Below are 23,965 nucleotides of genomic sequence, written 5' to 3'. Positions count from 1 at the left end.
TGGCAGCTCTTCACTTAATTAAATTTCTTACGTCCCACACCCCATCACCAGCACCAGGTATGGCAGCCTCAGCAAAGACACCTAGAGACGTTACAGCCCTGCGGGCGAAGGGAGATACTCCTGGTGCTGGCCGGAGCCCAGCTCTCTCCAGGAGGGAAGAGGACGTGTGTGGGACCCCTCCCTGGGCTGCGGCGCTGGGGGAGAGGAGGAAATTGGTGCTGAGCAAAGCTGCAGCTGCCCTTTCATCTCTCAGCCTTGCTCCCCTCACCAGCACCCCACCAGAGCCGGGGAGAGAGCCCTGGCCTCGCTGCCGGCAGCCTGAACTACTCTGCTGTTTCGCCCCGCGGTCCCTCGTGGTCCAGTTTCGTAGCAAGAAATAGGTGAGGGGACATTGCGAGCTGGAAAAAAAATGTAGCTGGGCTTAGGTGGCACGATCCTGAGCTCAGATCTGAAGACAAAGAAACCAAGTTGGCCTGTCTCGGTGCTTGGAGCTGCCTGGGTTTAAGTAATTTCACAGTCCTGGGGACTTGGACTTGCGGCAGTGGGTGGCTGGAGCACCATGCTCTGCTGATCTGCCTTTCTATGGATGCAGCGCGTATAACGCCAGCCCCGAGGCCTCGGCTGCAGGCTGATCTGCCTTTATTTTGCCTTCCTGATGCCACAGCGCAGCGCAGGAGGGGGTAAGGAAGGGGTACGCTTTTCCCCAACATCAGCCCCGTTTCAGCGCGTGCTTGGGAGCATTTGCCACCGAAGGCAGGTGAGGGATCCCTGGAGCCCCCCCAGCAGCCGGCACAGGTGACCGGCTCTCGGGTCCGGCTGGGTACGCAGTTGTTTAAAAGCACCTCTGACTCTGCAGGATTTCTTCCTCTGAGGGGAAGGACACTCGGAGCAAAGGGCTGAGGTCAGCTCCAGACCACTGGCCATATCTAAAGTGCTTAAGATCCTGTTTACTGACAAGGACTTTGCCCCGCTTCCCCTTTGCAGCTGACCCACACGCAGATGGGTCAGGGTCTCTTCTGGCTGTTACCCTCCCCAGTGTCCTAACAAAGGCACATTGTAAATGGCAAGTTCCCTATCTGTTGAGATTTGCAGAGCGGGAGTGAGTTCGGCCTTAGCAGCCCGGGCTGGCGCAGAAGCAAGCGCTTCAACCTTGCAGACTGTGTTCTTGCTTATCTTCCCTTTTATTTCTGTCCTCCCCCTGCCTCCACGTATTTTTCTAACTAAACGCTGACCAGCTGGGCTTTGCTTTGAAAAAGGTGCGTTCACATCCCACGCTGAGCTTTTGCTTGTCAGTGCAGATATCGTGTTTACCCTTCTGATCTCTCTGCGGGGACAGAGGCCGCTGTGTCCCAGGGCTGGGCAGAGCTGTCCGGGTGACAGAGCGGGCAGATACAGCCCCTCTGTACGGAGCAGGAGGGTGGCATCCCAGGCTGGCTGGCTCATGACCGGAAAGTCACTGAGCATCAGGAGAGCGGAGGAGTGCAGTGAGGACAGCAAGGAGCCTGAGGGCTGGGTCAGGCTCCTATAGCCTGGGGCCTTTGGTGCAGAACAGGAATAATTTTTAGCTACTGCCATGTTTAAGATTGTCTTGTCCCTGTTTACTCGCACGTGCGTAGATCCAAGACAAACTCACAGCCCCTCTTTGATTGCCCGCTGCATTTACACGTTGGGGCAGGATGGGGTCTGACAGTCTAATTATTCCCTCTTTCTCATTAACAGATGAGGCTGGCAACTGGAGGGGACGGGTTCTGAGCTGGTCTGTAGCTCACAGAAGATAAGCAGGTCCCGCAGGGGAAAAGAAAGATTATATACTTGACCTTTGGCTGCCTCAACTGGGTAAACTGGCTCTAGCCTGCCCTGGGTCACGGGGTGGGAGTCGAAATGGCAGTTCCTGGAAATTGCCCACGCTGTCTATAGTAGCTCCTGGGCTTTGCCAAGCTCAGCGGCCTCTCCTTGCCATGGGAAAACTGTGCCGGCAAGCACCTCTGAGTGCTGTAAGAGCTCTTCTAGGAGCTCTTCGTGCCCACCGGTGCAACAGTGCTGTGTTCAGCTAGCAAGGGAAGAGGAGAGCTGACCAGAGATGAGGCCAAACTCGTACCGATTGGGAGTGGCGGCAAAATGAGAGACTGTGGTGCTAGCACCAGCTTTTACTCCTCGGTGACAGCGGCACTGTCTTCTCTGGAGCCACGGTCCCCATGGCTGTGAAGCATCTCTGTAGGACAGTTTCACATGAAGCTCTCAGAGCATCAACATTTCCAGGAGAAAGCTTCTCACTTTCCCAGCAACGCTATTTTCTGCAGACGGCTCATTTTCACAGGGTAGGTGATGCTGGTATCATAAAATGTTGGTTGAAAAGATTTTTTGCTCTGCGCAGATTGAAAAAGAAAAACAAACCAAATAAACCAAGCGAGTGAATCACAACCACCTCCTGTTGCAAGAGCATGACACAAAAACAACAGGCATGGGTGAACTAATAGAAGTTGTGGCTGCTGCACTGAAATGCTCAGGGCTGGGAAAGGGAGCCAGATGCAAATTGCTGACCCGCTGCCCAGCTCTGTGCCAGCCCTCGGGCCGATTCAGGGTCAGAATTACAGAAAATTGGCCTGGGAAGGTTTTCCGGAGTTGATGTAGTCCGTCTCCGTGCCTTAAAGCAGGACAAACTAAATCTAAGCCTGAGTACTCGAGTGCAAACTAAATCTAAGTAGTGAGTACAAGATGCTTTTTAAAGAAGCTTGTATCCAGAAAAAGGGCTGGAAGGTGAGTTGGAAGGAGGAAATTGCTTGTTTTGCAGCCATCTCTCTCCTGTTGAGCTACATCCTATGGTGTGCGGCTATTCCTGGTGGCTCCAAGAATAGGACTTTTTCCTCCTGTTGGGCACTCTTTTCTTCTCAGTCCCGGCTCCACCCGATGTAGTAGGCTGTGTCTAAGTACGTCCGGCGTCTGGTGCGACAGGGAAATGCTGTAAGAGTGCCACAGGAGCTGGATGCGGAAGCATCTCCTGCCATCTCTACTAATTTCAGAGTAGCTTAAGTCTGGAGCAACAGGCTTCGTATAATAAACCTAATATCGCCTTTAATGAGAGCTCTGGTTCTCTAGTGCTATAAGTATCCACTCCCCAGTTTGAACCCTGTTGGCTGGTGTCAGCATCCTGCAGCAATGACTCCGCATCTAATTACCCACTTGGGTTGAATTCTTCTCATTTATTGGGCATGCGTGGACTGGGAGGGAGAAGGCATCGCAAGTTTAAGGAGCTGCAGGAGTTTCCTTGGAGAATGCATGGACAGTCCTAGCCAGACACTTGCCCTTGGGCTGCTCACAACAACCGTGGCCATGGGTTAGCTCGTATCTTGGATAACGCAAGTTTTGGAAAGTCTGATCTGATCTGGTTTCAAATGACTGACTGTAACGCGGTGGTTTGGCTTTCCAAGTCTGAGTAATGCGGCGCTGCAGCCAAAGATGGACGTGAGAAGAATGGATATTGTGTGTTCCTGCTGGTGGGGGTCAAGCAGGCAGAAAGGGGATGCTAGGAAGGTCTGCGTGGCCTTCCCTAGCACAAATCCAGAAGGCTGCAGGGCTGAGACCTAGCTGACATTTTTTACAGGGGTGGGAAGCCTACAGCAGCAGGCAGGAGGGCTGCAAAGAGCACGACAGGGCCCTTCCCAATCTAGCGAGAAAGTCCCTTTGCTGCGTGCATAATCTCATCTGGTTTCTGTAGGGAACTGAAACTTCATCCTCGCTCCGGAGCCACGGATTTCTCTTCCCACCTTTAAACCTTTGCAGAGGCTGGAGGCTCCGCAGGGGACTGCGCAGGTCCCCTCGCCCCATGCCCGCCTCCTGGATAGCCTCCCCTGGGCTGGGAGAAGAGGGCATGTGCCCGAGAAGGGTTTCTCGGCTGCCCTGCCCTAACCAGCAGCAGGGAGGTGGGAGATGGCTGCCAATTAAGCTAAAAGGTAAAGCGGCTGTTTTGCTGGTGGATGTGCATAGAGGTGCTCAGGGCAATTTTTATTCTGGAAGGCTTTTTATGATAAATCAGTCTCTGGAAACTGATCTTCCCAGTGGGAGGGGCAGCCGTGCTCTCCAGCTAGCAGCTCTCCTGCGAAAAGCATCCTTTTGTTGTTCTGCCGTTGTTCCAGTGACCGTATAATAAAATACCATAATCACAGGCCAAAGTTCCCCAGCTTCCAGCAGGAACAAGACACAGCTCGGGACTGTCATTACAGAGAACGGCTTTTGGAAAGTAACAAAACCTGGCTCTAAATTTAGCACCCTCAATCCTTAGGGTGCAGCAAGCAGCTCGGCTTCAGGGCTGGTAGGGAAAAACGTACCTGCTAGATGACAAGCTGCACCCTTGAAATCATCTTGCAGTGACACAGGCTTCAGTGCTGCATAATTTTGGGGGGCGGGGTGTGTGTGTGTGATCATGCAGGGGGGGCCGGGGGATATTGGTAATGTGCTAGCATGCATAGAAAACACGGCCATGCCTGTCATACAGTCATTTTGTGTTTAAAGAGGAGAAACCCATCTTTCCTGGAGCACAAAGCACTCTGGTTTGAGCCTTTAGAGGGTAAGCGGAGCCCTGCAGCGCTGCCTGTGCTCACGAAGCCCTGCCTGGTGGCAGAGGCTTTGAAGTCGAGGCTTGTTCCTTCCCGGCTGCAGGTTAGGGGGTCTCTCTTGTTGCTTGCTGAGTGGGCGTTTGGGACCGCTGCCGGCTCTGGCTCCAGCTTGGAGGCCCCTCGCAGAGGGGATATAGGCTGCATAGCTCTCAGAAGAGCTTTTGAGCAAGCATGCCCATGCCCAGCAGCTGGGTTACCAAACTGGGAGGTTTTTTTTCCTCTTTCTTCCTGCCCTCGCTCATCCCTGCGCTGAATACTGCTGCCTGCTGCCAAGGCGCTCCGGAGCTTACCAGAAATAGAGTAGAAATCGTTAATGCACCAGAATATTGGCCTTCTGTAGTGCAACTCTAAAAAAGCGTATTTGTCTAGTTAGAGTGTATTCTGGGAGTTCGAGCCTTCCCTCTGTGCTCGCGCGGCCCTCCCGGGCATTTGGATTGCACACAGGCTGAGAGCTTTTGTAGGATATATCCCCAATAATGCGGGCTGAATTGTTTCCTCTGCTCCGGAGCGTTTTGCTATTGATGGCAGGGATCTCTCGAGGGCAGCAGAAAGCAGCCGCGTGAGCACCCTGTGAATGCAGGGTCTTCGGGAGCGGTTGGGGAAGAAGCCAGAGAAAAGGCAAGCAGTGTCGCGTGGTGGCAGCGGGGAAAGTAGCTTGGCCGAGGGTGGAAAAGTCCCACTGCGGAGAGGATGTGGATGTTACTGATATATCCATGGCCTTGCTCTTCCCTTTGGAGGGGTGCTTAGAGGGAGTCGGCAGCAGTCGGGGAGGGGTGTGAGAAAAGATAGCGTGAAGTTTCTTGGCAGATGATTAAATGCTACTTGTCTCCAAACTGTCTTGGGGGAGAGACAGAATGAGAAATACCAAACAGATTAAATTTGTCGCTCCGACTTGCTGTGAACTTAAAATAAGAAAGAGGAGTGAAATGTGTAAGGCAGTCAGGTCTGGGTTTGAGTAATGCGGGCTTCCCAGCTGCATGTCTCTCCCTGCGTGCTTTCACACCTCTCTTTCTTCTGGGTTTCCCACAAGCGCGTGGACCCCTTAGCAAGGGTTCAGGGCTATATGTTCCCCTGATCCTCTGCAATCTCCTGTGGGTTGCCTGTGCCGCCCAATGCTGGGCTCACTGGTTCTCCCTGTGAGGGACAATGGTCACAGATGGAAAACGAAAGGGAAGGCAGCACGCAGCCCAAGCCCTCGCTCTGAGCTGTGCTGCTTTCGGGAACCGAACCACAACGTTTCCTACAGGATGGAGGGCATGGGAAAATTACGGTCAGGGCTTTTACCCGCCCTGGGCTGATGAGGAAGCACTTTGTCTTCACTGGGAAACCATTTTACTTGCTCTATCCTTTCAGGACACACACGTGCTCTTGGGATGCATCTGTGGGAGAGTCTGGCTAAAGGAAAGGCAGCTGCTCTGACCTCAGCGTTGCTGCCCTACCTGGGCAGCGTCCTCCCCTGCCCCGGTGGGAGAGGCTGTCTCGGTTGTGAAATACGTAGGAGATGACTGATGCCTGCAACAGGCCTTGTTTGATCTGCTTTCCAGACGCTGCCCTTTCCAGAGCTGCTGGTCACAGCCGGTGGCTGCTCTTGGACTCTGGCAGTCGGTACTAGAAATGAGTGTACCTGTGTTTCATCAGCGGTTTTCCTGCTTGTGCTGAGCGCTCGGGGCAGGAAGAGGAGAGTTTTAAGCAGCGTGGCTGCCGTGTAAGGCTCTCACGGTGGGCATGGGCATGAGCTGGGGGTCTCCCCGTGGCAGGGAGCTGTGTGGCCCCTGGGAGAGCACGGAGGGCTTTAAGAAGCAGGAAACACGTGTGTCTGTGTCTGGTCACACTTCAGCAAGAGACATTTTTAGCACTCTTTCTGGTTGCCTGGTTTCCGCTGCTGCTCACCAATGCCTTTTGGCCCGTGGCAGACTAATACTGCAGTGGAGTTTTGGGGGGTCCCTGCCAAGCATCCTGAAAAGACAGCGGGGGGGGAGAGGGGAGACCAGGAGGGGAAGGCGGGCAGCACAAACCACTTCTGAGATGCGCCAGCCACCGGGCTGATGGGCACCAGGTCATGGCCATGCTCCCAGTCCGCTACCTCGTGCCAAGCTGAATAGGCAGGGGACAGGGAGGGAGTGAAAGGGGAACAAGGGTGATATTTGGCCCTGGGAGAGCTCTGGAGGGAGCTCTTAAGGGTCCAGGATAGAAATCTATAGGGGATGGGGCTGTATTCGTTCTGCTCTTTTTATTTTGCTTTCTTTGAGAAATGACTGGTGTGGGAGCATAGGTTGAACCGAAACGGTGATGGGCTGCCCTGCGCACCGAGCGATGTTCCCCGAGGGGTGATCATTCAGCCTGTGCCACTGCTTCCCCAGCGCCGAGAGGTGGCTGTGAGGATCCCGGCTCCCAGGGGTGCAGCTAAATCCCTCGGCAGCATCCTGGTGGTGTAAGCCAGGGAGGGGAGGGAACAACGGGCCAGGTTTTTTCGTGAGCAATGAGAAGGAAGTGGTTTCCCACATTGTATTGCCTTTTCACCCCTTTCTCAGAAACCCCTCCTGCAAAAGCGTATCATTTTCCGCAGGACGTGTTGGCTGGTGGCGTGTTGGAGACCTTGCAACTCACAGCCCTTCAATTACTCCGTGGCAAACCCCCCCCGAGTGTCCCTCCTGGGTCGTCTCATCTAGAGACAAATCGTTCCTATAAAAAACCCTGTCGCTGCAGGAGCTGCCGGGTCCCAGAAGCCCATCAGACTGCTCGAGGCATCCATCCCCCGGGAAGGGGGACGGCTGGTGGGTGAGTGGGGCTCTGGGGAGCACCTCCCTGGCCCCACTGTGGTTTCCTTGTATGACATTGCTCCCTTTGGGCAAAGTCACGGGGGAAGGAAAACCTAGCCGCTCGGTGAGCACAGCGGCTCCCCGGAGGCATACTTCCTCCTTCCGAAATGTCTCAACGTAGGAATTTATAGATCATCTTAAAAAAAAAAAAAAAAAAATGCAGCTTGAAGAAAAAAAAAAAAAAAAAAAAAAAGCAGCTTGGCTTCTTGCCAGTATTTGTGGCGGAGCTGGGGAGACAGACGGCGCGTGGCTCTTGGATGGGAGCAGTGTGGTTCAGCCCAGTCCTTCCCCCAGGGATGGAGGGGACCCACGGCAGCCCTGTGGGGTGTCTCCATCCCTCTGGGGTGGGTGCTGTGACTTCCCGTGCTCCCCTTAGAGGGGACCGTCTGCTGGTGGGGCTCCCAGGGCTGGTATCTGGCCAAGCAGGTGGGAAATCCAGGGATTGTCCTCCCGGTCTTGCCTGAGGGAATAGTGAAACTGGAACTCCACTGCGGAGTGATGTCAGAGCTGGGACCGGGACCGGGAGGCCTGACCCCAAAGTGGGTGACTAAGGCACTGTGCCTGCATGGCATTCCCGGCCCTTAAAGGAAAGCAGTCGATCTGCCTCTGCGGGGCTGCTTGTCGTGCATCCTGCATGCGCTGGGGAAGCGGGAGCGGAAGAGGGATCGATGTTACCGAGTCGAGATGTTCCGCCTCCGAGTGATGTTATCGCTCTCGCGTTCCCAAAAGCGGAATGATACGCAGGAGCCTGGAAGCGCACAGTCAGCCCTGACTCACAGCCGGGCCCGCATTGCTGGGAGATAAGGACTCCCGGTGTAGGGGACGAGACCCGGGGGAACCCCCGCATTGCCAGTCCTTGAGTCAGCGTCGAGAAGGCAGCTTTTCCTTCTGCCGTCAGAGCGAATCCCAATCGAATTGCAATGGAGACATGCTGGTAGTAAGGTCGTAATCTGTTCAGTCTATTCAAAAAGGAAGGAGGATATAAAACCGGGGAAATGAGAAATTGTTTGGAGGAGGGAACCGGGAAATGATCCGACTAGTGCGGTGATTCAGGCAGGAGTGTGCTCGCTGTCAGACCTGCAGGCAGCAGAGCAGGTGGCAGTGTCGTCGGCGTCGTGCCGAGGAGGGTAGGACGCCTGACGGTGATGACTGACAGCGTTATAACATGTTATAGCGAGAAGAGTTCCCGGGGCTGTCGGGTGGATTGCCTGGGCGTCGGGGAGCGTGGCGGCGCCGGAGACTTGGCTGCGTTTGCTGCAGTGGTGAGCTCCGGCGCTGCACAGGTTTAAATCCCGTTTTGCCATTTGGTGGGTGGCCCAGCCCTGTGTCCCCATCGTACGGCAGCAGCAGGAGAGTTTGGGAGAACACAGGCAGCTTAGCTAAAGGAACTTCCCCCGCTCAGGGCAGCACAGGCCCCGTGGTGTGGAGCGGGTAGTGCCAGGGAGCAGGTAAAGCCCATACCCTGCCTGTTTTCCCCTCCATGTTCCAAGGGGGGTCCCACTTAACAAGGGTTTTATGAGCAGCAAGTAAAGGATCTGCCTCTCCTCTACATCAGTGCCGCTTCCAAGAAGCAGCAGGTTCTTATCTCGTCCTCCTTCCCTTTTTATTTTTCCCAAGCTTTATTTCAGTTCCTTATTTTAAAATGCTGGCACCAGAGTGGATTCGAACCATCACCTCCATTTTAGGGAGATGTAGTCCTCCCCCGGCATCAGTGAATCGTAGACCCGCAAAGACTTGCCCGCTACTGGTGCTGGGAGCCGTGCAAGCTGGTGACTAAGCTGAGTGTCTGGGATGCCGGAGCCAGCTGCCAGACCAGGGAATGGTGGAGTGTGGAGGGGAGAAGGAGTGCTGTAGCTGAGTCAGCCCTCCAGCCAGGATGAGAGCTGGGTTGATGAGTTTGCCTGCAACAAGGCTGCACGCCCACACTGCTTCTCTAGTTGGACACCTGTTCTGGAGGTGGGGGGCACGTTCCCCCCCTGCACGAAGCTCTGGGATGCTCTGGGAGCCCGACCTTGCTGTGATGCTGGGGAGGGCCAGGCTCTGCCCAGGCTCTTGGTGCCTTTCTGAAGGGGCCTCTGGACCCAAAGGGAGCCAGAGAGCCCTTCGGTGTGTCATTAAAGCTGGATTTGTCCAAGCTGTGTCTAGGGAGGCAGGCCCGTTTCACCCTATCAGATGGGAAGCAGGATCGCTCCGTCTGTTAGCTGTGTTGCTCTGTGTGTTTAGGACAGGCCTCCCTGCCCTCATCTCATCCAGAGCATCTCCCTCTTCATTTCCCTCGTCCTCCATTACCTCACCCCGCAGGCATCCTTTCGAGATGCACCGGGCTTCCTCCTTCTCCCTCATTTAATATTTTTCTTCTTCTTCAATCTGGTGCGGTACTCTCCATCTCGCCTGCAAAGCACAAAGCCGCTCTTTCTCCCATTCATTCCTCCGGACCGGGGTTAGCATTTCAGTTGACAATTGTGCCATTGATTTGTGCGCTGACGGTGAGGTTTGCAGTAAATGCCAGGCAAAGGGACTCGGCGGGGTTAGCGAGGCTCTGGAAATGAGCCCTGTGTCTTCTGAAGCTCCGGACTCGATTTCGGAGGGAGGGTGGTGGCAGGGTCGTGCCTTCCCCCTTCCCGGGGGGCGAGCCTTTCTTTGTAGTGTCAAAAGCAGCCTTGGACTTGCTAGGAGAGGCACGTCCCTTTCTTTGGGGACATAGTGTGGGCCATTAGATGCCCTCTGCCTTGTCATCCCTGGCTCTTGAAGTCATTTACAGCCCAGGCTCCTGGTCTGGGGGTGCAGGGCAGCTCCCCCCAATCCTGCCGGATGAGAAGCAGAGGCGAAGGGGATCAAACCGCTTGCCTAAGCCGAGCTGTTTAAGGCAGAGCCAGGGCTGAAGGCCAGCTTTGCAGGTCAGCCAGAGGGCTGATGCGGAGGCAGAGGGACTCCGGTACTCGCTCGTGGAAACACCTTTAAAAGGCTCCCTTCCAGATCAAGTTAAATCGGTGCTGGAGCCGCAAACACGCTTCTGGGCCCTGGCTAGCAGAGCTGTTTACTCTCAGCTTAGTGATTCAGTGCAGTCCCCGGGGAGCGGTAGGATAAATAATACGTTGGCGCCAACCAAATTATTGTTTTGGGCTTGTTTGTTTCTGGCTGTTTGGAGAGAAGTGTGTCCTTGCAGGTTGGCACGGCTCTCGGAACTGAGCTTAAGAAAGAGGCAGTGTTGTGAAAAAGCCTCAAAATGAAACCAAAGGAGCACGTGGGGCTGAAGTGTGCGAAAGGGTGAGATGGAGGAAGAGGAGTGGGGAATGGCTGCAGGTGTATATTTTCCTGGATTAGCAGCAAATTTAGGGGCCAGGCTGGAGGTTCAAAAACAAGAGCAAAGTTTGCTGAAGTCTGGCCAGACCTGCTTGCGGCATGTTGGTGATGGGTTGTGCTGGCAGTGGTAGCTGGGTGGGGGAGAAGGGCTTTAGGGGCTCCCGTGTGCGTGGGCTGTTGCCTTCCTGCTCCTCAGGTTGGGCCAAGAGGGAGATTTTGAGGACTGCTGGGAAGGGGGCTGGTGAAAAGGGGATCAGTCCTCTCCTTCCTGGCAAGCATAGACTGAGTCTGTGGCTGGTGCTGTGCCCGGGCTAGCTGGCATGCCCGGCTGGCATCCTGCTTGTAGGGCCACTTAGGCAAATGAGTTGCAGAGTCACTCTGAAAAGACTTGATGCCAGCTTCTCCAGCAGGCAAAGCACACGCTCAGGGAGGGGACGGGGAGCAGGCAGGGACTGTCATCCAGCTGGGCTTTCCTGGCTGCGGGGTCCCGACTGCCGAATCCCCCCCTGCTGCCATGCAGCCCCGCGACCTCCATCCCACGGTGCAAGGGAAGGGCAGCCCGGAGGTGTTGCGTTAGCGAGAAGCTGCAGTCTGGAGGGCAGGGATCATTTCTGTACCATAGCACACCTCCACCCTCTCTCTTTGCAGCTCAGGTGCCCTTGTGAAACAGCGGCCCGTGGGTCTGGCAGGGTTTTCCATCACCAGGTGGTGGCTGGCAGCATCCCCCGTTAGCCAAGCCGGTGATGGGAAAGCCTTGCTGGCTGGGTGCCGTTTAACCCCGCAGGGATTAGAGACCCTGAGGAGGTGCGACCAGCATAGTGAAGTGGAGAAAAAAGCCTCAAATCAAGCAGGCATTCAGTAGCCCCAGTGACCTCTAATAAGTCTTTTTTTACTTTCGACTCTGTGGAGCCTTGGCGGGACCCCTGCATGGCATGCTCCGGGCGGAGGGGGAGTGCTGGACTGTGCAAAGATTGTCCTTTGCCTGTCCTGCCAAGTGCCCCTATAAATAGAGGGACACGTGCCACTGATTAATTGCCTGTCTGTGCAGGCAGCCAGCTCCCAGGGCAGACGCAGTCTTTGTCTGCTGGGAGCAGCAGCACTTGCCAGGAGAGAGGCCCCCTCTTCTTTGGAAAAGGGAAAAGAGGGAGAGACGAAAAGGAAGTGCCCTGTCGCGCTAAGGAGAGGTCAGTCCTGATCGGAGACTTTTCCCCCTCGGAGGAGCAATCCCTCTCATGTCATTGCTGCAAACTATGGCAGGGGACAGGGTAGTGTGCGGCACGGCACATGTGCCATGTGCATTGCACCCTGCGGCGGAGCTGGGCCCCGGTGCGGCTGCTCAAAGCTGCCCAGATGTGGCTGCACCATCCCGGAGAGGGATGCAGGACCAGCGGACCCCACTGAGGGACAGCAAAAGCCCCAGGGGAGGAGGCTCACAACTGCGCTGCGGTGCAGGGCCAGCCTCCCACACCTGAGCTGGCAACGCAGAGGGGAAGGGAGGGTGTTTTTAGAAAAGAGGAGCTGGAAAAGCCAGAAGGTGAAAGAGGGGAGAACAGGCAGTTCTTCCTCCCAGCTGGGCCCGGAATGCTTCCCATCTGCGGCAACCGGTTGTGACGTGGGTCCTAGGTCTTGCAGCTCGCTTCTCGTTCACGTCTGGGGTGCGGAGCCCGTGAGTTGCAGCTTTACGCGCACCCTTCCCCTGTCACGTGTGGGCTCTGGCCTGGGACCTCCAAACCCTGTCCATCCCTCCTGGCCCTTGGAGGGAGGGTGCTGACGGTGCAGCTGGAGGCTGGCGAGGAGAGGTGTGATGCTGGGCTGTGGCTGGTAGGCGATGATCTACCCCATGGAGAGGGGGAGGTTGACCCCCAGCTGCAAGGCAGCGCAGCAGCTCCTCTCCCATTCAGCCGGGTAAGAACTCACAGCTCCAATTAAGCCTGTGCAAGGTCCCAAAGCAGGGCACAAAAAGCTGCAGGCATGTCAAATGCAAGAGGATGCAGGAGCCAAATCTACGAGGCGGTTGCCTGGAGTGGTTGTCAGAGGACGGCCAGAGAGGGGAGGGAGCCCTTAGCTCAAAGCTGGGAGGCAGGAGGCACTCGGCCATTAGAGCAGGTAGGAAGGCAGCGCTCTCTTGGCTGCTGCAGAGCCAGTTCTAAGTCACTTTGAGCTTCTGGTCTCCTGCAAGAGCTCCTGCAGCAAAGTTTCCCTTCCTCCTCCTCTTCCTCCATCACCTGCAGGGGCTGTTCCATTGTGCAGCTCTCCTGGGGCCAAGGGAACAATAAATAGCTCAGCTCTGAGCCTGGGAGCTGCCTTTCCCTGCCTGCCTGGTGCTGGGCCAGCCATCCCGGAGGGCCCCCAGCCCCGTGTCCTTGTTTTTCTCATTACTCGCACCGAGGACACGGAAAGGGAGTTGATCAGCCTGAGCTGGCTGCGGGGGCTCTCCGCAGTCAGCTGCGGTTTCCCTGACCCGTGTCTCCTCTGTGCTGTTCCTAGGTGCGAAAGAGTATGCATTTCCCAGGAGTGAGAAGTACCCGGTCTTCTATCATAAAGAAAACAGCTCAGCCATCTACATCGGGGGAGAGGGAAAGCTTTATTACTATGACTTTGCAACCTATGAGAACTACGTGGTAAGGATGCTCTGCTAACAAGTTTAGTCCCGGAGCCCTATAAGAAAGTGTCCAGCATCCGTCTCACAGCCCAAACGCTTGCTGCCTTGCTCAGTGTCTCTGCCAGCAGTGAAGTCAGGCCTGGAAGGGTCTGGTCTCCGCCCAGCCTGCCCCATCCATCCGGGAAGGCGCAACGTCAGTATGATGAATGGCTGCAGCAAGGGGAAAGTCTCCTACACTAGCTGTGGGTGGGTTCTTCCCAGGCTGTGATTCTCCCGAGGTCTTTGCTGCCCCAGAGGGAGGATTTTTCCGGTGAGGGACCCTTTCTTTAGTGTGAGAAGGGGTGCTCAAACTCACGTCACTGGGGAGAAGCTATGTTCCCATCCCTTTCCATTGTCGGAGCCCAGGCTGCTTTTCCTCAAAAGCAGGAAGTTCTGGATCAGCCGGGCCCTGAGTTTTACAGCAGGAAAACCCTTCAGTTGGCTTTCTCATGACCCCTTCTTGTCCTTCTCAAACAAGTCGGTTGCTGAAGTTTGGGCCCAGATACTTCCCTTCTTGTTCCCAGGAACAGTGTGGTTCACGTGTCTCAACCCTTGGACACCACCCACTGTTGAACACCCATTCCCCACGACGACAGACCCTCTCCCGAAACCCTTTGGAGAGCAGCCCAGGCTGGCTGCCAGTCATGCCTGCCATTTTGGCCCTGCATCCCCACTTCTCCCCATCCCCTCGAGGGCCTGAGAGGTCCAGCCCAGCCTCCCCCAGCCTTTTCAAACGCCGAGGTGGGGAAAAGGGCTGCGTTGCAGTGTTTAATGACCTTCTCACCAACGTGCTTGCTTTGCTTCTTGTGAAGAGAGTGACTAGCATGTAGCGCATGGGGCTGAGCCCACGTCGGTTGGCTTTTAGAGGGAAGGAATTAAAGCATCTCTCTTTCTCTTTTATCCTAGGAAGACTTCCCAGTGAAAAATGAGGGACTGTGCGTGATGCCTGGGAGTTTGGTAGGTCCTACCTGTGGTGGAACAGCATGTGGAACAGCTGGATGGGTGAGGGTTGGGGGACTGCTGGGGAAGGAACTGTGTATGCTCCTCACGTGCTCTCTCTGGGTGAAGACCTCCAGTGCCTGTGGAGCAGGAGATCAGATGAGACGATACTAAGTTCCTCCTCTGGTTTTAAGAGCCATGGAAAAGCTAGGAAGCCATATAGCAGTGTGCTTGGTAGTGCTGTGGGCTTGGAGCTGTGGGGCTGTGCTCTGCCATTTGCAGCTGCTCATGCTCCTCTTCTTTCTCTTGCAGAAGGACAATAAAAATTACCTCACGTTAGTGGAGAAGTATGGAGATGGGATGTTAGTGTGTGGGACCGGCGCCTGCGCTCCCACCTGCTGGAACTTGGTATGCTGTGGCCACCTGCGATGGGACCAGAGCAAAGCACTTGCTGTTTTGTTTTGTGCTATCTCCATCTGTAAAATGGTGCCCTGATCCCCCCTCCTTCTCAGAGTGCTCTGAAATGCCCAAATGCCAGCTCCCTCGAGGAGCTTGTCGTGACAGCATGGGACAGCCCGCACGATCAGAGGTCCGCATGGGCCACCTCTGTGCTCACTTGTCGTAGCCCCCTTCTCCTCACCTCCTGCCTGCAGCAGGGGCTCTGCCTGGCCCATTCGACGATGGGCTGCATCGTTCCCTCATTTGGGCTGTGCCAGTCAAAGAGAGCTGCTTTCCTCCTGCCCCAGGGGTGGATGTGGGCACCTGGCTCCCCTGCCTTCCCTGAACTGATCACACTTAGGGACTATTTCTGTCCTTATCCAGACGCAGAGAAAGGAGAGCACTTCGTGGGATGGGAGAGGTATTGCTCCTTTCACCCCTGACTCGAATACCCTCGTCGTCGTTGATGGTAAGTCTGACTGCTCACATATTTTCAGTCGTAGTGCTGTGCAGGAAGGCTGGGCTCTCTGTAACAAAAAGGGGCACCTTGAGGCTACTCCAAGGGCTTTGTTCCTCTGCTCTAGCTGGCGATCGGCCTGAAAGCTTCTTGCTTTTGCCTCATCAAAATGCACATCCTTGTAGGACAGAGCATGGCACAGGGTTGTTTATTCCTGTCCAGGGCATGGGGCTTGAGTCTCTGTGCAGGAGGGTAGAGTGCAATGGAAACAGCAGGGAAGGAGGGTCCTGCAGTAACTCCACTGCTCTGGACCTGGCAGAGGGACAGATGAAGATCTTTCCCAGAGGTAGAGCAAGAATCTGTCCCTGCCGCTCTTTAAGGAAAAGGACTGGGGGAATCCTGCCAGGCCTGCTCAGTCCTAGGCAGTGAGGGCTGGGTTTCTTGACCTGTATCCACTGCCTCTGTGAGTCCATGTGCCCAGAGAGTTCTTGGTTCTTTGATTTCTTCTCACAAACCCTCCTGCCCCTCCAGAAACAGCCTGCTGCAAATAAGCCTTCCTATCCCACAGGTCATGACATCTACTCCACCATCAAGAAGAGCCAGCAGAACGGCAAGATACCCCGTTTCCGCCGAGTGAGGGGGGGTGGAGAGCTCTACACAAGTGACACAGTGATGCAGAGTAAGTACAGGGGAAATCCTGGAGGCGTGGGACCTGCCGCTTTGCCCCTCCAGGCAGATCAGTTGGACTCTTTGTCAGCCCACAGCTGTGGGCCATAAGCACAGCTTGGAGGGGTACATCCTCTCTGCCCAGCTGGGGTGCAGCTCCAGAGCTTCTTGTTTGGGTTTGGTCACCCCTAGAGCTGAGCTGCGGAGAGGGCTGATCTAGTCCCCCTCGGCAATGCCAGCGAGGAGGGACCCAGCGGCTCCCTCCAGCTCTCTTGCTGGCAGCTGGGGGAATTTCACCTCTTTGCTTCTGGAACAAAACAACTGACAAGTAAGTTCCTCTTGCTCAGGGGGAGGAGATGGGGAAATGGCGAGAAATGGGCGGCAAGTCCCCTGTCAGATGCTGGAAGGAAATACGGTTGTGTAAAGGTGCCCATCAGCTGGTGGAAACAGGAAGAACAACTTCCACTCCGGGCAGTGACTCTTTCCAAATCCCCAGGCAGGGTGAGACCTTGAGGAACATGTTGGGCTGTGCATGGGACAGGGTGGGGAGTAGAGAGAAAGGGCCCTCCTCGGCTTCCATGAGCTTATTACGTTGCCTTCCCCCAAGCCTCCTCAGTGACACTGGGAAATGGGAGATTATTGAACCCCCGGCCGAAGAAAAAAATCAAATCAAAATGACACAAGGGCAAAACAGAACTTGTGCATGCAGGGCAATGGAGGGGGCAACCAAGGCACCAGCAAACAAAACTGATAGACCCAGAGCCGCGAGGCTGATCCCATGCTTACACAGAACTCCCTGCCATGGGGACGCCAGCTACCGATGCTCAGAGGGACCCTGCCGCTGCTGGGGATGCCCTTTATGGCAGTGGTGTATGAATAGGAAGAGCATCATTGGGTTTTCCACGGCAAACACAAACAACAGTGCAGCTTGCTCCCACCGGGGGAGCTTTCCTCTACGATAATAGCTCCGCTGCGCAAGAAGGGAGAACGGGTTTCCTTTGCTGCTAAGCAGCCGAGGCTTCACCGGGCTCTGGGGACTTGCCCTTCAAGGCAACGGGTGCGTGGCGTTGGGCAGGAGGGAGAGGAAGGGGAACCCACTGGGAAGGTGGGATGCACCAGTCCAGGTGTAGAGCATGGGCTCGGACCTGTCCTTTGCCGGGAGCACCCTCATCTTGTCTGAGGGTTAGTGGTTAACTGCAGAGCACGCTGGTTTGGTCCCCACTGGTGGCTTTTCAGATGAAACGTGTGTGTTCGGGCCAAGGTTTTCTGATGGCTCGCTTCCCTTTTCAGACCCTCAGTTTGTCAAAGCCACCACATTAAGGCACGAAGAGCCTCACCAGGACAAGATTTACTACTTCTTTCGTGAAGACAACCCGGATAAGAGTCCCGAGGCCCCTAGAAACATCTCTCGAGTGGCCCAGCTGTGTAAGGTACCACAGGAACAGCGTATGGTGGGGAGGCAAGAGTGTTACAGGGGTGGCAAATGGACGTGCCAGCTCATGTGGTGTTACCGGCATATGATTTGGCCCCTCTGGCTCAATTCTCTCCTCTGCCACAGAGTTCGTGTGGGATACGGCCATGTCCTTTGGCCTTCCCATCCTCTGGCTCCCATCTTGCCTGTAGGGGAGAGAAAGCCCTGTTCTGTCTCGCTGGGATGTTAGAGAGGTACATGATAGTTGCAGTAACCAGCATCAAATACACCTCTGGAGCATCCCCTGGTTATCCATCCAAGATGCTGGGCAGGAGGGCACTTTGTGTTCTTCTCTGCCAAACCCTGACTCCCTTGCTTTCCCTCTCCCCCAGGAAGATAAAGGGGGAACCAGTTCGCTCTCTGCTTCCAAGTGGACCACCTTTCTGAAGGCCAGCTTGATTTGTGTCGACCCAGTCACCAAGGGCAACTTCAACTGGTTGCAAGATGTCTTCTTTGTCCCTGCGAGTAACTGGCGGCACTCCAAAGTCTACGGGCTCTTCACGAACACCTGGTGAGGGTCTTTGCAAAACAGGGGGATGTCCTGTCCCATGGGCCAAATCCTTTCTTTCAGCCCTTTAGTCTCTCTGGCAGGCACGTGGGTGGAAAACAGCCAGAGTGGACGTGGTCAGCGAAGGTGCGATGCACGCAGCCATGCCCCAGACGTAGGGGTGATGGCCAATGTCTCCCTGACCCTCTCTTTGTCTCGTTGTCCGCAGGGGAAGCTCTGCTGTTTGCGTCTATTCCTTTGGGGACATTGACAACGTGTTTCGGACATCCAAACTCAAAGGCTATAATGGTCCCAACCCAGAGATCAAGCCTGGGCAAGTGAGTGAGTGATAAAAGATGCCCACATGAAGTGGAGAGGCCTCCCGAGGCCAGGAGAGCAGGTCCCTGCTCTGCCACTGCAGTTGTCAGAGTAGCTGGGGCAGGTGGGGGGACGGTCCCACCACTGAGCAGCCAGGTGAGAGCTGGGGCAGCGAGGAAGGTTGTAGGCACTGCAGGAAGGATCTGAGCTTTGTTGCCAGAAACAAAAGGAGGCTGGATAAGGTCCAGTGCCTTCATAGAAAGCAAGGGGAGACAGGCTCTTACGTGCCTCAGCAAACAGGTCTGTGAGCTCTCGTGTGTGAGGCTGGAGGACAATGTCTTGCCTTGTGTTTGCTAACCCTGCGGGTTTTGCCGAGCCAACCTGCAGCCCAGCCCTGCGGTTACAGGTGCATCACTGACCTGGCAGCAAACAGCAGGGTGGGGGGAGGCTCTGGGGGGGGGTGACAGGGCGTGAGTCTCCTAAACTGCAACTTCTGCAGGGGAGATCGCTGGTAGGACCTGGCACGAGCACAATCACAGCAGCCCCAGGGCTTGTGTTTACACCCAGGGCAGGCTTGTGCGCGTGCCTGGGTATCCTTCTCGGGGCTGAGATACCCGTGCTGTGCCCTGCCTTGCTCTCCTGCCCTCGAGCCCCATCCTCAGGGACCTGTCTGACTCTGACGGTGGCTTTTGTCCCCTCTTGCCGCAGTGCGTTTCCTCTGGACAGCACACCCCGAGCGAGACCTTCAAGATAGCGGACAGCCACCCGGAGGTGGAGGACCGGGTGGAGCCCCTCTCCCCCACCAAGAGCCCCTTATTCCACAACAAGCACCGCTACCAGAAGATCGGGGTGCACGAGGTCTCTGCGGGTGACGGAAACCGCTACAACGTGCTGTATCTGGCAACAGGTACTGGGAACCATTCCCTCTGGAGTTCTCCGGAGTTTGCTTTCCCCTCGAGGGCAGGGAACCCAAGGGAAGCAGACGAGGCCCCCAGTGCAGAGGGAAGCAGGGGGCTGTGTTCCCAGCTTGGCATATGTTTGTCAAGCAGAAAAGAGCTGCCAAGTCCCAGTACAGCTAAACACATCCCATTTGGCTGCATAGGCAAAGACAGGCTGAAAGCAGAATCCCAGCACGTGGGATTTACCCAGTTGGGCTGCTTCAGCCTGTGGTCTCAGGCCAAGTGTTTTTAGGACGAGGGAGGGGTAGCACAGCTCTCCCCACGTGCAGCTTTACACCGTCAAGCAGAAATCCTTTGCAAAGGGACCCACTCTGTCATCTCCTGTCCCTGCTCGCTCTAGTGCAGCAGCGCAGACTCCCTACGAGGCCAGCACCTCTGGCTGGAGACACAGCCAGCTGCTCACAGCTGCCGGCGGCCCTGGGGCAGCCGGAGATGCTGCGGAGCTGGGCCAAGGCAATTCGGCTGCAGGTGAACGGGATGGAGAGCAAAAGGTTGGCCAGCTCAGCCAGGTGGCTTGCCTGGGTTCCCACGCAGTGCAGCTACTCGCTGCTCAGAAGGTGCAAAGGTCCCTAACCCAGCGCTTCCCTTTCTCGCCTGCTTGCTCCCTGCAGCTGGGCTCACCCCTTTTTCTGCACTGTGCTGGCATTTGTTCACTGGAACTTGTGGAGGGACTTTCTGGGGCTTTTGTTTCCTATTCTGTGATTAAAAAAAATGCAAACGGCTCTCAGTAGGTGGCCTGGGTTGGATTAGGGCCCACGCATGCTCAGATCAGATTGTTCTTATCTTGCAAAAGCCTTAGCTTAAATGCAGCTAACACCGTGCAGAGTCCCGCCAGGGAGCTTGCTCCAGGATGCAGGGCTTGGGAGGGCAGCTGCCCACCCTTGCTGGGGCGGGCGCAGAGGCAAGGGCCAGCACCTGGGGGGTCCTAATCTCTGCCTGACCTGTGGTCACATCTTTCACCTCCCCCTGGTTGATTCTGGAGAAAGGAGCGACTACTTGGGAAGGGAAAAACATACTAAAGTATGTTTAGCAAGTACTAAAAGGGGGTAAACAATGAGGACGCCTGAGCCCTGTTCCCTCAGGATCTGCCTTTCCACCCCTCCACCAAACTGACTCATTTTCTTAAATCACCAATTCGGAGTCGTTTAGCTGGGGAGGGGAGTCAGTTTAGTTAGAAAAACAGAAAGGCAAAACCCCACGTTTCAGCCTCAGGCGAGCGGTGAGATGAAGCTCACGCAAGAACAGGCCAGTGATCAAAGCAGAGCGGAGCTCGAGAGCGGTTGGTTTTTCTTGCTGAGGCTGTTACAGGCGCAGCTGATCAAAGCAGGCACAGCCGAGTCCCGAAGGGCCGTGGGGAAATGGGTTCCTCGTGGCTCTTGGCTGGGAGGATGACAAGGCTCTGCTGTGGGAAACACTACTGTCTGGGGGACGATTTCCCAGCAGAGCAAGCAGGCTCCTTCTGAGAAAGGTCCTGTCTTCTCTGGGCGGCTGGTTTCAGGAATCCAGTCGAGCCTGGCTCTGCAGAGTGGGTATTGTCTGCCACAGGGAGGGCTGGAGGCAGAGCTGGTTCTCTGCCTGGCTTCCCCACCCCTGCCTGCAGCCCCTCTGCCTTGCCTTTCTGCTCTCAGCAGGCTTCATCAGGGCTCTCCCCTCTTTCTTTCCAGACAAGGGATCCATCCACAAGATCGTGGAGCTGCCAGACGGGGTGCAGAACATCATGGAGCTCCAGGTCTTCCCAAAGAAGGATCCGATCCAGTCTATGATCCTGGACCACAAGAGGGTGGGTCTCTGCCTGCTCCGTAGAAAGGAAAACAGTGGGTCGGGCTGTAGCTTTAAAAGCAGGCAGCAGGGGAGGCAGGGACAGATGGTTTAATGACAGCCCCTGGATCTGGAATTAGCCTCTGGGTGGGTTTGTGGGGGAGTCCCACAGCGTGCTTTGCTAAATCCTAACAGCTGGGCTGATGTCCCCAGTCCTGGGTAACTCTCTGTGTGGTCAGTGGGTGACGGAGCTTTTTGGACACCTCCTCCCCTCTGGAGGCGAGGGAAGAATGAGGCTGTTTGCTCCCTGGGCCAAATCCCAGCAGAGCGTTCCCCTCCCTCTGCAGTTTCCCTCTCGTTGTCCAGCCTTGCTGGCAGGTGAACTGTCAGACAGCGCTGGTGCTCCATCCCGGAGGTGACAACGCTGCTGTCACTGATGGAACAAACTTATTTCTACACAGGGCTGGTGGGGGAAGGATGGCTGCTTCCCCTGCCGTGATAGGGACATACGACTGCATTGCCCGGAGACCTACCAGCCCCGCTGGTGAAATCCACCCCATCTTTACAGTGAAGCTGCAGGAGAAGTGCTAGACACTCGTAAGGTGGCCCTGGGACACGGTGCCGAGATGATCAGCCCCTCTGCTTCCCTCCCGCAGGCGATGCTGTACGTCGGCTCAACAGACAAAGTCATGGAGATACCCATGGACATGTGCAGCGTGTATCGCAACAACTGTGACAGCTGCTTGCTGGCGAGGGACCCGTACTGCGGGTGGTTCAACGGGAGTTGTCGGTCAGTTTATCTAAACCGGTACGTGGCACCGACAGCTTGCTGTTTCTCCATCACCTTCAGCCGGTTGCTTTCATGTGAGAAATACCCAGACCCTCAGTATTCCCTTTCCTGGCCAGGGACGCACGTGGTTTTGAGGCCATCTTCCCATCACAGAGAGGGATGAGCCCATCGTGTCCAGGCAGTAACAGCGCAGACGTCAGTGCTGTCCCCCAAAACTGTGCCTCTGCAGGGATCCGTCCCCCCCGCAGCACCCCTGCTCTGGGGAGGGAGAGGTCAATGGGTTTTGAGCACCCAGCCCGTCTTTTGCTGTTAGAAATGTGTGCCGCCCCGCTGGTTGTGATGCTGTTTAAAGCAGTTGATTGTGGCGAGCTGCTGGGTCTCGTGTTTGTCCCCCCTCCTAAGTGGGAGTGTGGGTTGTGTTTTTCCCTACCCAGGTAATAGCAGGTGTTTAAACTGTCTTCCTTATCTGACCCACCGCATCTTGTATGAGCGATTCCTTTCCTAGCCCTGCAGCGCTGCTTCCCTGGCGTTAGTGCTTTGTTAATGCTTGTTCCCATCTGCTAGGGAGGTACACCAGAACCTGAACCTGGACCCGTGGCGAGGAAAGTGCCAAAAGGGGGATACTAAGGAAGGTATGTAAAGGTTTTGAGCTGTAGGCCATTTATCCAGGGGGTGTTTGGGGCAGGGTGACTGATTCTCAGGTCTTTGTACGGGCTGTGCCAGGTGTTGCAACTCATTGCCGGGGAACTGGGAATGACCATGCTGAGACCGAGACAGCAAGCAAGTCTCAGCTTGGAGTTAATCGCTAGATAATGTATTTCTGAGCTGGGTGAGAGGGCTCAAACTCTGTTTGCTGATGTCCAGGGAGAAGAGTCCCACGGACTTCACCAGGCGCGGGTCAGGCCCCGCCCTTGTCGTTAAATGGCCATGTAACATGTCCCCATCGACCCCAACTGTTCTTCCCTCCAGACATGGGGGGGGAATCGGTGGTTCCTGGAGATGCCTGTCTCATCCCCCCCCCTTCTCAATCTCTTCCAGTAGATGACTATCAGAACATCACAGTCGTCCCTTTCTCCCGCTACTACCTCAACTGTCCCATCGAGTCCCACTATGCCACCTACAACTGGTACCACAACAACAGCCTCATCAAGACCTGCAACACCACCCACCCCCAGCAGGACTGCTTCCACTTCATCCAGAACGTGAGCCACGTTCACTACGGCCACTATGTCTGCATCTCAGAGGAGGACGGCTTCAAGCAGGCTCTGGTGAAGGAGCGCCTGGTGAACCAGCTCAGGTTCATGTCCCAGAAGGGCCAGGCCACCATGACGTTTGGCTCTTGGCTGCAGCTGCTCCTGATGGTGGTGTTGGTGGAGCTCTTCCACTGAACACGACAGGGCTGTGTTCCCACCGTCCTGGCTGCCGCTGCTCTTCCTGCACTTGCTGTCCGCTCCTGAGGCGAGATCCCCACTCTCTTAGTCACTCCTTGGACGTTAATCTTTGACTGTCCCAAAAGGGGTCCCGGGCAGCCACCCCTCCATCTTTGGCCTTGGTGGAAGGATCACGGCGAGGAAGATGCGACTGCAGGGCCAGATGGAGCAGGGTTTGGGGACAGGGAGGGAAGGGTACCCTAACACGCGGGGGACGTTCACAGTACCCAGCAGCGTGAAGGGAGGGGCGCCAGCCTCTCCCCGAGCCCACGCTGGTAGCTCTGTACTGAATATCGTCCTGAGCCTACCCTGGGTGCGGATGTTCAGGGGACTTCTGCCGATGTGCATGCACTGATCCTCAGGGCACAATGACTCCTCTCTTTGGGAACGTGCATGTGATGAAGAGGAGGAGCCAGCCCTTGGCCTTTCTAACTGGTTGATCTGTGCTTCGCTCCGAGCGGGGACTGATGCCTCCAAGTTCTTAGTGGCTAATGTCTGTTTGGGTTGGCGAGCAGCTGGAATGCTCCCAGTGTCACATGAGGGTCCCGTTCTGGTCTGGAGAATTGGGCTCTGGAAGGGTTTTAGGGTTTGGTTTATTATTTTTATTTACAGCTGGCTTTGACGTGGGAGGGAGATCGGGAACTAGTGTTGGAAACCTGCAGGCAAGGGCAGGCACAAAGTTAGCGTTTTGCATGGAAAAGCCTCGGAGGATGACTAGATTTGGGGTGTGGGGAAGGACAGGCGGAAGGGGAGGCGGAAGCAGAGCCCAAACCAAACCCGGGAGGCCCTGGGATGGAGTTTTAAATGCACAAATCCTCTGCAGGCAGCTAAGGGCATTTATCTGTGGGCAGCAGGCAGCCCCTGCTCCCAGCACCT

At 55.8% G+C, this 23,965-nt stretch overlaps 1 protein-coding gene across 2 annotated transcripts in view; it reads left to right on the top strand.

Moving 5' to 3' along the window:
- SEMA7A (semaphorin 7A, GPI membrane anchor (John Milton Hagen blood group)) overlaps positions 1–23,938 on the top strand; it is a 26,194-nt gene extending 2,256 nt beyond the window's left edge. The window contains exons 2-14 of one of the 2 annotated variants that reach the window (XM_009330082.1): positions 13,223–13,356; positions 14,283–14,333; positions 14,628–14,723; positions 15,138–15,222; positions 15,779–15,889; positions 17,167–17,306; positions 17,680–17,858; positions 18,064–18,172; positions 18,861–19,059; positions 20,776–20,891; positions 21,526–21,677; positions 22,224–22,291; positions 22,701–23,938. In XM_009330082.1, coding sequence (XP_009328357.1) covers positions 13,223–13,356; positions 14,283–14,333; positions 14,628–14,723; positions 15,138–15,222; positions 15,779–15,889; positions 17,167–17,306; positions 17,680–17,858; positions 18,064–18,172; positions 18,861–19,059; positions 20,776–20,891; positions 21,526–21,677; positions 22,224–22,291; positions 22,701–23,047 — 1,787 coding nt within the window. In that variant the 3' untranslated portion in view covers positions 23,048–23,938. Of the gene's footprint in view, positions 1–13,222; positions 13,357–14,282; positions 14,334–14,627; positions 14,724–15,137; positions 15,223–15,778; positions 15,890–17,166; positions 17,307–17,679; positions 17,859–18,063; positions 18,173–18,860; positions 19,060–20,775; positions 20,892–21,525; positions 21,678–22,223; positions 22,292–22,697 lie in introns of both variants that reach the window. The other variant, XM_009330081.1, reaches the window with a different exon arrangement.
- The last annotated feature ends 27 nt before the right edge of the window (positions 23,939–23,965 follow it).

This window comes from Pygoscelis adeliae, unplaced genomic scaffold (genome assembly GCF_000699105.1).
Source record: "Pygoscelis adeliae isolate BGI_AS28 unplaced genomic scaffold, ASM69910v1 Scaffold298, whole genome shotgun sequence".
NCBI lineage: Eukaryota > Metazoa > Chordata > Aves > Sphenisciformes > Spheniscidae > Pygoscelis > Pygoscelis adeliae.
The sequence above is the reverse complement of the archived record's forward strand: the minus strand, read 5'-3'. Positions and strand labels throughout refer to the sequence as shown.